The following is a 13248-nucleotide window of genomic DNA, read 5'->3' as shown; positions in this document are numbered from 1 at the left end:
AAGAACCCCTTCATAGGGGGGGGGGGGATATATATAAAATGATTGCATCAGCTTATTCCTACGTAAATATCGTTTTGCCGTAAAGCAACTTCGTTTTTTGCGTCTGAAAGCTTGGTCTAATCAAGTTTTAAAAATCGCTAAAAAAAGACGTAAAATTGACAATTTTGTAACCCTACAAGCATCACTGAAAATGTTTTTCCTTTGAAAAAAATTACACTATGTTTCTTTCATTGAAGCTAAAGAAATTTCAGGTTCGGCCTATACCACTTTTTCAGAAATGTGTCCATGGGACCTTATCCAAAAAAAGATGTTTTTTGGCCATTTTCGCAAAATTTTAAAACCAGCAAAAATTTTTTTAAACTTTATAATATTTTATTATTATTCACTAGAAAAAACTGTACACCAAAAAAATTTGTCATACTTTTCGAAGTAATAGGGAAATTTGTGGGAATTTACAAAAATTGAATTTTTAATTCAACAAAGGGAACAGAAGATATTAACCGATTTCAAACATTTTTTTTTTTTTATGTCAACCCACAAATATTTTTCGTTCAGCTCAAACGATTCGACTAATTTGATCATTTTCAATCCACCCTAATGTTCATGCTTGTTACAGTAGAATCAGATGACATTATTTGACATTCCATTTTTCTACTCTCTTACAACTGTTTCAAGTTAAAGTTCGTGTTTCTTTATTTTCATTTTTGAAGTTCTTTAATTTAAGTTTTTTAAAATAATAAACTAAAAATTTGATTGGTTTAGCCATATAATATGGTTATTATATGGACAACAAAATATTTAGTTAACACACCAAATTTTTCGGTTGTTTTATCCAAATCTTTTGGTAAATAGAATATTTAGTTGATCAATCCAAAAAATTTGGTTCGGTCAATAAAATATTTTGTTGAATCAACTAAAATTTATTTGATTCAACCAAATTTTCATATATATCCAAGGAAACAGCTTTTTTGCTTTAAGAAAATTTGTTTTCTGAGTGGAATATTAGAGATAAGAAATATGAGACTTTGTTTACTGTAAGCAGTGCTAAAATGTTTGCTTATTTATCCTTGTCTAAAAAATAAGTGTGTCACGAAAATCTCGAAAGCATTGTTGTCGATTTTCCTCAGTGTCGATTGGGTAATTTGAAAAACTCGAAGGAAAGAAAAAGAACATTGCCAAATTCATACATCTAATTAAAAATTTCAGTTTCAGTTCAAGGGCAATGAGAAAGTATGTCACATTTGTGTGCATAATAAAACCAACAAAAATATAAAATTTACTAATTTCAAATTTTATTATTTAACTAAAGCCAGATATATTCGACAGAATTAAAATTTTCATTTGACACGAGCAAGAGAAACTTTATTGTTAAATATCAATCAAAAGGTGTAGTTTTGCAGCAGGTGATAAATTACCATTTTTCAATAATTTCGTTCTATTATTAAAATTAAAATAATTATTTTTGAAAACAAAAACTCCCTTAAAACAATAAAGCAAATCTTAATAAAATTGATGAATTTTCCTGAAAATAGTTAAACGTTTAGCACAGATGAAATTTTACCAAAGAAGATGAATGAAAATTAATTTTCAACAGAAGGAATTAATTTCTAACAAAATATATGCATTTTCAACCAAATTTTTTATTTTGAAAGGAATTTTCAACCAGATAGGTGAATTAGTCATCCAGAAGATTAATATTCTACCACAAAAGAAAAAATTTCAATAAAATACAAAATTTTTTTAACCAAATAGCAGAGTTTTTAACTGAAGAACATATATGTTACATAAAACATGGAATAGTTAAATTTTCAGTTGAAAAAAATTCATTTTCATAAAAAAACGAACTTTCAGCTAAATAGTTAAGTTTTAAGCAAACAAAGTAACCTTTAACTGAAATAATGAGTCCTTAATCAAAAAAGAGGAATTTTTAACTTAATCAACCAAAAAGATGAAGTGTATAAAAAAGGTACACTTTCGACAAAAAAAAGGATAGTGACAGTTTCAGTCTAAAAACTCTAAAACCAGAATTTTCAATGAAATTTTAAATCGAAGAAAGGAATTTTCAACTAAAAAAAATAATTTTCTACCAAAAAATATTAATTTTTAACAAAATACATGCATTTTCAACCAAATTTTGATATTTTAAAGAAGTTTTTAACCCAATAGTTAAATTTTTTCACCAGAGAAATGAATTTTCAATAAAAAAGTGAATTATTTTTCAACTGAAGAAGATAAATGTTAAACAAAACACAGAATAGTTAAATTTTGAGTTAAGACAATTATTTTACAACAAAAATTTTCAACAAAACAATTAAATTTTGTAACAAAAAAGTTTTTTCAACCGAAAATGATAAATCATCAACAAACAGTTCCACTTGCAACTAAGTAGTTGGACTTTGAACCAAAACAGGTTAATTTTCTAAAGTGTTAACTTTTAAAGTGAAGTTTGTCATATTATAGGATGAATGTATAAAAAGAACCTCAAATTGGAAACTAACAAAAAAGAACCGTCGCTGGTCAGTTATCATTTATACAACTATTATTTAAATGTAAATAATGCAATGTAAATATAGAAAAATGGGTATTCTTTATTTATTTTAAACATACCATTTTGAGTTTTAATCAACAATGGAGTTTCTTAATTGTCATTGTGTCAAATATCATTTGAAATACTGTTGTATACGCCTGTACGGTTGGAGTTTAAAAATAAAATTTCGATATAAAAATAAAATAATTTAATGGCATTTATATGAAAAATATATGACCAGAAAATGTGGTAAATAGAATCTTTTGGAAAATTCGAATCAAGTTCAAATAGTCGAATTTAATTCTACTTTGATGAATAGTTCAAATCATATGAGATTTTCTGTAAAACCTATAACAAAAGGTTTAAAAATAAATCGAATTTTCCAAAAGATTATCAAGAGAAACTTAAAATAAGTTATTTTAAATTGCATTTGGAACAATATTTATTGATAAATTAGAATTGACAGAAAATATCTCGTTCATTTGAACGTTCAGAACTTCAAGCAAATCTAAAAAAAAAATTCTCTATATTGATGAACAAATGTAATTAGGGGTAATTTTCTGATATTTTTTTAAAGAAGAATATTTAATTAAATACCGTATGTTTGATTTAAAAAGGAAAATCTTTCTCCATTTTTGGAAACTGATGCAGTTAAATTATATTGATTTTTTTCTGATAAACTGTAGAGTGATTCCCGCTATCGGAATCTTCTGTGAAAAACGGAAAAAAGTTAGTCGCATTTTTCTTAAAAAAGTCGCAGTTTAAAATGAAGTCGAAAACATGCGAAAAGTCGTACGATCCGAGCTCTGATTTATTACTCATTATTGTACGATTATTATGCATGAAGTGTATGGAGTAATACGCTAGTGAATTCCCCCTCGTCACTAAACTGGATAAGACATTTGAACGACTATTAGTAAAGAAGCAAAAAGTTGATAACATTGAAGATAATCTTGTAGGCGTCAGTGACTCATTTTAGTTAATAGCTTAGGTGTCCAATGCATATAGCCTTCAAGAGAAAGGCAAGGATGTATCAAAAACGACAAGGTCGTAAGATGAATTCATACACAGCAGCAGTTCAAAAACACTTCTGCCACAGGTCGTTACACTGAGCGATTATATACCGCTTGTGAGATACGCAAGCCTCTTGCGGCAGATACGTTTGCACAGAGACCTTATGTCTAAGACGGTTATTTTCGAATTTTTTCATCGTTGCAGTAGACAAGAAAGAAAATCTATTTTTGCTGCTGCCAGACATTAATATGACATTCCACGCAAAAAATTTCTTTCTTCGAGAGTTCATATCAATAAATTAAGAAACCAGATTCTGGTAATGTGCTTTCAAGCAAGAGAACTAGTTTCCTGCCTCCGAGATAATTGTTTTATTTTTTTTTAATGTTAGATTAAAACACTTATTCGAAGATTAAGGGAGAAATCCCATGAATTTCAAGTTTGTGAGAATTACATCAAATACGTTATTACATTACATCCATATTGTAACCTTATCGTATCAATTTCTTGAGCGATAAAAATGCGGTTTTCGAACTGCCAGGAAGTATAAATATAGAGTTTTGTTATTTAAATCTGATAAAATGATAATATGAAAACAAAGAACGATAATGGATTTGTTAAAGTTCATATAAAATGTTATCATTTATCTACTGCATATTCCAGATTCCTATAAATATACGTTATTCGTGGGTGCAATGTCTTCTTCGAATTAAACAAAATGTTACTGCGAAAATAGGACTTTTGGATCAATATCAATTTTTTATATTGTTATCATTTATTTAATTCATACGTAATTCCATAATTTTTTAAAAGCTTATATTCATTCGTAAAGTAACAAAATTACGTTTTCGTAACGTGAACTCGGATCCTCTTTAAATATTCAAATTCAAAATAAATTAAATATCATACATACACAATCGGCAGATATGATTTACCCGCCTGTTTTTTGACCTTTTGATCTTAAGTGCCTTCGTTCTTATAATATAACATGAACATTTTTACCTCGTAATAATACAAAAGGTAATTAAGTTCTGGGTCTACTAATGACAATTTTGTCAAATTCTTAAGCTCATTTCAAAGGCAAATCTCCATAGTATTATTCTGAATTGTAAATATAGTTTTAGGATTTATTCCTTAGATCCTGTTCAAAGTTCAAGCTTATTGCAAAATAATCGCAAAGCTTCAAAAATTAGTAAATACTTACCAAATGATTTTTAAAATCATTATTTATCATATTTTAATAAATTTTATTTATTATAAATATATCATTGGTTTCAATTTTTTTAAAGTCATATGATGAGTACAATAATTATTTGAATTTTAGCGACATTCTTGCACCGATTTCTAAAATAGCGTAAAATTTACAGAAACAATTTTAAAAATATCTTTATTTTCTAAGAAAAATATCAATTTTATATAAAAAATGGAATATTGAAACTTTCAGTAGAAAAAACAAGTTTAAAAAAATGGATTTTCAAATAAAATTATGATTCTTCAACTAGAATAATTAAATTTTAAACCGAAAAGATAAATTTTTAACTAAAATAATTAATGTTAAACTGGAACACTTAAATTTTTAATCAAAAATATGATTTATTAAACAAGAAGATTAATTTTTAAATAACAGACATAATTTTCTACTAAAAATACAATTTTTCAACAAAATACATGAATTTTTAACGCAGTAGTTGGATTTTTAATTAAAGAAGAGAAATTTTTAACCGAAAATGGAATAGTAACATTTTTAATTACAAAAATTAATGTTAAACCAAACATAAGAGTTTTAAACTAAAACAATTAATCTTTCATTGACATAGTTGAATTTTCAAACCAAAACAAAAAACTAAAATTAAAAAAAAATTAAATCCGCAAACAAAGTGATAAATTTTCAAATAAAATTATAAATATTTAACTGGAATGGTTGAATTTTGAACCAGAAAAATAAAATTTTAAGTAAAATGATGAATCCTCAACTATAACAATTTAATTTTTGACCAAAAAGATGAATTTATACCTACAAAAGATAATTTTTCAATCGAAAAACGAATAATTAAATTTTAGTCAAAAAATGAATGTGCAAACCAAAGAAAAAAAAATATCCAAAGAGAAAACAAGTTTTCAATCAAATAACTCAATTTTCAACCAAATTTGAATTTTTGAAAATCAAGTAGTTAAATTTTTAAGTAGAAAAAAGATGTATTCGCCAAAAATTATGTGAGCAAAATTTTGTATTGAAATTCAGAAATATTTTTTCTTCTTAAAAATACTACTTCTACTGCAAAAACTGCTTGAAGTATTATCTTCATCTAAAACTTATAAGAGGGAACTTTCAAATTGTGACGAATTCTGACATTTTTTTAAATTTCATTTTTCTAAATCCGAATTATAATCTTTTCAAAAATTCATTGTCGATGTAAAAAACTCTCTGTTCGAAGTGAAATTATATTTCTTTACCGAAACTTGAGATAAAGTGAAAATCACGTTTCTTAAGTGAACAAAAAAATTATTAAAATAATGAAAACTTGAATTTTGCTATGATTAGAAGTAAATTATCGGGGTTTTTCACGGTCAACCAAACTCCTGGTCAAGTAGCCACTCTGATTTTGCAATATCTTTTTATTAAATAGACTGTTTTCCTCCGACTTGAGCTTATTAGGCGGAAGGGCAATTTTTGCCGTTGGTACTGTATACATAAATAATAAAAATATAATCATCTTCTAAGTTTATTTTTTATTTTTATTTATTTGAAAGAAGTTTTAAGATTGATATGAGAAGTCATTGTATACCCTTCGAATATGCTCTGATAATAAGTTTTTTGCACTGTAAAATGTTGTCAACAAATTGTTTGAATACAGTACTAAAATTTCGTGATAGGCTACTAAAAGCAATAAATGTAAAAACCGAATGATGATGATAATACGACGATTAAAAGTTTAAGGCAAACGGTGCAACACTTCCGCTACGTGTTGCTGAATAATGAAGAATGATTTGAAATGAAGCACGCATCGCTAAGTATAATATTATTGAATAAGAATCCAACACAGAATATCATGCATTCTACGCAGAAAAATGATTGCAAGATTTTCGATATTCGTTCTGAAAAGCTGGACGTCTTACAACGACTATAAATTATTCAATTTAAAACACGTGATATTTTTTCAGTGGTCCAGAGTTTCATATTTAAATTTTAAATCATTCAAGTTGTAGTTTTTCGAATTAAAATTCCTTAACTTTTAAACCTTTACTTTTTTTAATTGCAGAATATGGATATCAATTTATAACAAACAAAATATTAAAAATTTTCATCTTTAAAATTATTTGATATTTATTTTTCTTCAACTATAAGTTCGAATTGACTAGAAGAGTTAAAAAAGTTGCATCAGCTGCATCAAATTACAAAAAACTCGCACGAAATTTCGAAAGAACTCCATAAAAAGTCGCATCAAATTTTTTTAAACGATAAAAAGCCGTATCATGCACCAATCTACTGAAATAATAACTTTACTTGCTTAAGAACATACAGGAAATAATTCTTATAATTTTCCATAATTATTTGTACAATCAAAATAAAATTGGTTAAAACAACTTTTACACAATAGTCTTTCACCTTTAAGGATTTTTCCTGACGATTATTATTCAATGACCAGCATTTTAATATATTATATATAATAATATGTTATAGCATTTAATATATTCTTAATATATAATTTTTTATAAGCGGAATAAAATAATAAAATTACAGATTACAATTTTTAAATTAATGATTTCGACCCAAAAAGATGACTTTTCTACCATAAAAGATGAATTTTCAATAAAAAATGACGAATTCTGATCAAAACAGCAGAATTTTTTAACACAAAAATTACTGTTCAACAAACTAATAAAATTATCAACAAAAATGAATTTTAAACCAAATTATTTGATTTTTCGTCTATCAAGGTGAATTTTCAAACAACTGGTCGAATTTTCAAACAAAAAAATATACAACAATTAAAACAATTACATTTTCAAAGCAAAAGACGGATTTTTTTAGAAGATGATTCAATTTTCAAGCTAAAAAGTTGAATTTTCCATAAAAAGATGAATTTTTAACGAAAAATGTAGTAATTGATATCTCAAAAAAAAAGAAGAAATTTCGACCAAAAGAGATAAATTTTAAACTAAAAAGACCAATTTTCAACCAAGAAGATTAATTTCATAACAAAAAAATTAATATTGAAATAAGTAGTTGAATATTCAACTGAACAACTTTTTTAACCCGAAAGTATGAATTCACAACAAAAACATAAACTCTCAACCAAATAGGTGAATTTTTAATCAAGAAAGAGGAACTTTCAAACCAACAAGGTTAGTTTTCTACAAAAAAAAAAAAAGAATTTTTAACTAAAAAAAAAGTCAATTTTCACAAAACTGTTACACTTTTGACCAAAGAGATGAATTCCTAATTAGTATTAATCTGCACTGAAACAGTTAAGATATCAGGGAAAAAATGTATTTTTAACAAGAAAATTAACTTTTCAAAAAAATGTTATTTATAATAATTATATATACAAAAAAATTTCGACTAAAATTGATAAAATTTTTAAACTGAATGACGATTAAAAAAAAAGTAGTGGAGTATTCAACCAAGAAAGATCTCGATTGAATTTTCAACGCCAAAATGTTAAATCTTCAACAACAAAATTAATTTTCAAATACAAAGTTGCATTTATATCCAAACAAGATCAAATCTGTACTAAAACCAATAAATTTTTAAACCAAAAAGATGAATCTTCAAAAACGAAATGAATTATCAACACCAAAATTTTAATTTCCAACAAAAAGTTAGTTTAATAACAAAATACTTTAATTTTCCACTGAACAACACGAAATCTTAATACAGCAATTGAACTTTTAACGAAAAAAGATGAATTTCCATAAAAATAATTGAATCATCAACCAAAGAAGTTAATTTTTAAAATAACAGTTGAATTTTCAATAACAAAAATAACTTTTTAACAAAATCGTTGTGTTTTCAACAACAACAAAAAATGAAATTTTTTAATAAAAATAAAATTGTTAGGATTATATAAGGGTGGCCACAAACCTTCATTTTCAAAAGTCCCCAATTTTCCCCTGCCAATTAATATTCAAAAATCAGGTTCTGAATTTTGCAACAGTTTATAACTTTTATAAACACAAAAAAAAATTTTTTAATCGAAATGTAAAAAAATAGAAATTTATTATCATTAGCAGTTATTTAAAGTACCTCTTACAGAAGTTCACTGATTTTCGCTAGATTTTTTTTTAAATCTCTGACTTCCTAAATTTCTCTGACCTAGGGCCACCCTGTGGAATCTAGACGTAATTAGTAAACGACTTGACTGACAATTATGAGCATTTAATGAGTAAATGTTTACTAAATTCAGATTTAAAGATATCGAAGTAAATTAATTCTAATGTTTAAATTGAAAAAGTAAACATTAAGTTAAAGTAAAAATTAAGACAATTGCTAGAATGCACTATTTCTGCAAGTTTACCTCTTGTGTAAGTTCCGTGGCACCAACAGGTTGAGAAGGAGAATTCGAGGTCGTCGGTGGATCTGGAGATGTCATATTCCTGGCAAGATCTGTCGAATTTGGAATACTTGGTCCTGGCACAGCTGCGTCTCTCCCAACATCCTCGATGTTTAATAAATACGCGTGTATATCATTATGAGCACTGTTCATTCTATTGTATCTACCCAGGGAATTTAAGTCTTCGAAGATGTCTCTCTCATAATTAAGAAGCATCGAATCCAAGTTTTTTGGATGCACAAACGTGGGTCGATGCACGATAGTGTGTGCATCCGAGTGCCATCCGGATCCATTATTTAGATCCAAGGAACCAACACCAATAGTCTGAATATCAATACCTAAATAAGAGTCAGGATCCACCCGGAGCAACGAAAGCAGCAGAGCAAGCTGCAAAAGCTCCTCGCGGTACAGTTTTTTAAGACCCAACATTTTTAAGTTTATTTTTCTATCTTCTTTTTCCTAGATTTATCACAGAATTTTAGAACAAATTCTTGAGAAAGAGAGTCCTTGAATTCTGACGTGCCGTCACAGTGGGTTGGCTCTTATGTTGAGAACGATCAGCACGTAAAACATTTCAAGGAATCGACAATTTTCGATCATTTATCAAGAACTTCTCAAGTTCCGAGTAGATATCTCGTTTACCATTCAATTTAACAAGCACCACGTTTACTGCGAAAAGTAGAAAAGATTTGACAGCTGAATTTGAGGTTATGCAGCCTTCTTGAAGGCGGTTTTAAAATCGAAGTAATTTGATGTCACGGATTGCACTTTTCGCGAAGAGTTATCTCCAGAGAATAAACCTGTCTGTTAGACCGCTGGATTAGAAATAAAGGCTGCGGTCCACCTTCGGCGGGTATAGGTCAGTTACATGAGTACAGAAATAACCTCAAAATATACACAGGCCACGTCAAGCATCGCTGCTCTCGGCACACTATTTACGCGAACAATAGGCACTCCTGGTGAAATATGCGCACTTTAGGGAAACACTATCAACTTTTTTTACGACTGACACCCTGCACGAGTCACGAAATCGTAAGAAATCTTCTGACTTGGACGATACGGTTTTTGACAGGTCACGATTCCGGCCTCGGGATTTCGGAGCACTTGTATTTCTGATGAGCGCGCACTTGGAGCTCGCGTCTGGTCGCAAATTTTGCACGTTTTTCAAACCACTTTGAGACTGAGTAGTGGTTCTGTTGAAAATTTGAGTTAATTACGCCTGTGTGGTGATTTAAACACGCGATTTTGCGGAGAAACGTAGTAGTACACCTTGCTGGGAGAGATCGCACACGATATGTGACTCAGCAGGTCACTCTGGCAACGTCGTATCTCAGGGCCGCGTCAATTGAACTTTTACCCACACGTACTCACTGCAGAAAATGCTGACAAACAACATTAAGGAAAAAGTATGTATTATGATTCAAGATGTAAATTTAATCGTACCCGAGCCGTCCTTAAATTACGAAACGGATTATCGGCTCTCTTAAAGTTCCCCCCACCCTTTTGCGAGAAACGGTAATAAAATACCCCCCCCCCCACAATGCCATTACTATGCGTAATTCATGGTTTCCAGAATAATAATCAGGTATGGATCGGATCGTTTGAATTTGTTCGAAAATCTGCCTGAAATCTTTGTGAAATAATTGATTTATTTGTGTAATCTTCGGAAATCTTTGCAAAATATTAGAAATGATTTTGAAATATTAGATAATTGTTAAATTATTGAAATATTCGTGAAATCTTAAAAATCTATCCGTAATATTTGCGAAATATTTGAAATATTTAGTAATATTTACTTATTCATTTTTATTTATTGTTACTTATTCTTATTAAATTTGATGTAATTATTTATTTGCGAAATTATTAAAATCATTGAAATATTCGTGAAATCTTTTAAATTTATCCACAATCTTTACGAAATATTTGAAAAATTAAAAAAAATAATTTGAATCTTTGTGAAATCTTTCTGATGTCTATGTAAATATTTTGTAATATCTATTTATTTTCACTTTTTCTTATCTAATTTAATTGATTGGTTTATTTGTGAAATTATTGGAAACATTGAAGTCTTCATGAAATCTTTTACATTTATCTGCAGTCGTTGCGAAATATTTGAAATCTTTGAAATCCTTAGAAAATAATTTACATTTTTGTGAAATCTCTTAAAAATTTTCAAAATCTTTCTGATATTTTTGGAAATCTCTTAAAAAGATTCGAAATATTTTTGACATTTTTGTTAATATTTATTTTTTATATTTTCATTAATATTAATTTATTTTCATTTATTTTTATTTCTTTATTGGTGAAATATTGAAATCACTGGAGTTTGTGAAATCTTTTAAATTTCTCCATAATTTTTGCGAAATATTTGAAATCCTTAGAAAATAATTTACATCTTTGTGAAATATTTTTAAACTATACGAAATCTTTTTGAAATACTTGAAATCTTCGATATACTTAGAAGATATTTTTAATCTTTGTGAAATGTTTCTGATATCTTTGGAGTTATTTTCAAAACATTTGAAATATTTTTGAAATGTTTGGTAATATTTATTTAATTTTTATTTATTTTTTTTACTTGCATTCATTTTTATTAATTTTTACTATTTGTGTTGGAAATTACTGAAATCATTAAAGCCTTTGCGAAATATTTGAAAATAATTTAAATCTTTGTAAAATCTTTCTGATATCTCGAAATCTTTTCAACAAATTCGAAATATTTGTGAAATATTTGGTAATATTTCTGAAATTATTAAAATCATTTAGGTCTTTGTCAAATCTTTGTGAAATCTTTAGGAAATAATTAAAATCTTTATTAACTCTTAGGTAATCTTTGCGTAATATACCTCTGAAAATCTTTTACAAATATTAGAAATATTTTTGAAGTATATAGCAATATTTATTAATTAATTTTTATTTATTTGTATCTTTTAATTCGTTTGTGCAATTGTTTAAATCATTGAAGTTTTAGTGAAAACTTTTTAATTTGTCGACATTTTTGCGAAATATTTGAAATCTTTCTGAAATTATTGAAATCATTGAAGCTTTGAGAACTCTTTTTAATCTATCAAAAATCTTTGCAAAATCTTGGTGAAATATTAGAAATTTTCAGGAAATCATTTAAATCTTTACGAAATCCGTCTGATATATCTGGAATTCATTTCAATATATTTGGGATATTTTTTTAATTATTGGTCATATTAATTTATTTATATTCATGTATATTCATTAATTTATTTGTGAAATTATTGAAATCATTGAAATCCTTCAAATATATCCGAAATCTTTTAAATCTTCAGGAAATAATTAAAAGCTTTGTGAAATCTTTCTGATATCTTTTGAAATGTTTGCACAATATTTGAAATATTTTTGAAATATTTAGTAATAATTGTGAAATTATTGAAATCTTTAAAATCTTCAGGAAATCATTCAAATGTTTGTGAAATCTTTCTGATATTTCTGGAAATCTTTTAAAATTTTTTGAAATATTTGGTAATAATTATTTATTTATGTCTATTTATACATTTGTGAAATTTTTGAAATTATTGGAGTCTTTATGAAATCTTCTAAATCAATCCAAACTCTTCGCAAAATATTCGAAATCCTTGTGAAAACTTTCAAATCTTTGGGAAAGAATTAAAATCTTTGTAAAATCCTTTTAACCTATTCGAAATATTGGTGAAATGTTTAAAATCTTTATCAAATATTTGGGAAATCATTGAACTCTTTGTAAAATATTTTTAATCTATCCAAATTCTTCGTGAAATATTAAAAAATAATTTAAATGTTCATTTTGAAATCTTTGTGAAATCTTTGTGAAGTTTTGGAGATATTATTGAAATCTTCGTGAAATTTTCTGAAATTCTTGGAAATATGCGAAATATTTCAAATATTAACAAAATATTTGATGAAATTTGTGAAATTATTGAAATATTTGTGAAATCTTTTGTATGTATCCAGATTCTTCGTGAAATATTTGCAAATCTATTGAAATCCTTGTGAAATCCTTTAAATCTATTGGAAATCTTTGCGAAACCTTACAGGTCGCCGCCACCAAAGCAAATTGAAAAATGGAATACGCCATAAGTTTTTGCTTTTTTTTTGCTAATTTCATGCTAAAAAAATTATTTTTTGCTCCTTAAACTTCGGAGAAAA

At 27.0% G+C, this 13248-nt stretch overlaps 1 protein-coding gene across 3 annotated transcripts in view; it reads right to left on the bottom strand.

Annotated features, from left to right (window-relative positions):
- LOC117166975 (segmentation protein cap'n'collar) overlaps window positions 1-13248 on the bottom strand; it is a 306553-nt gene that overhangs the window by 280106 nt on the left and 13199 nt on the right. Inside the window, exon 1 of one of the 3 annotated variants that reach the window (XM_033351482.1) lies at window positions 9058-10460. The exons of 1 other annotated variant lie outside the window; for it this stretch is intronic. In XM_033351482.1, the coding sequence (XP_033207373.1) occupies window positions 9058-9522 (465 nt within the window). In that variant the 5' untranslated portion in view covers window positions 9523-10460. Of the gene's footprint in view, window positions 1-9057; window positions 10461-13248 lie in introns of those variants that run through there. One more of the 3 variants, XM_033351481.1, reaches the window with a different exon arrangement.

The sequence above is a fragment of the Belonocnema kinseyi genome, chromosome 2 (assembly GCF_010883055.1).
Source record: "Belonocnema kinseyi isolate 2016_QV_RU_SX_M_011 chromosome 2, B_treatae_v1, whole genome shotgun sequence".
Lineage (NCBI taxonomy): Eukaryota > Metazoa > Arthropoda > Insecta > Hymenoptera > Cynipidae > Belonocnema > Belonocnema kinseyi.
Note: the sequence above shows the minus strand (reverse complement) of the source record. Positions and strands in the feature narration are given on the sequence as shown.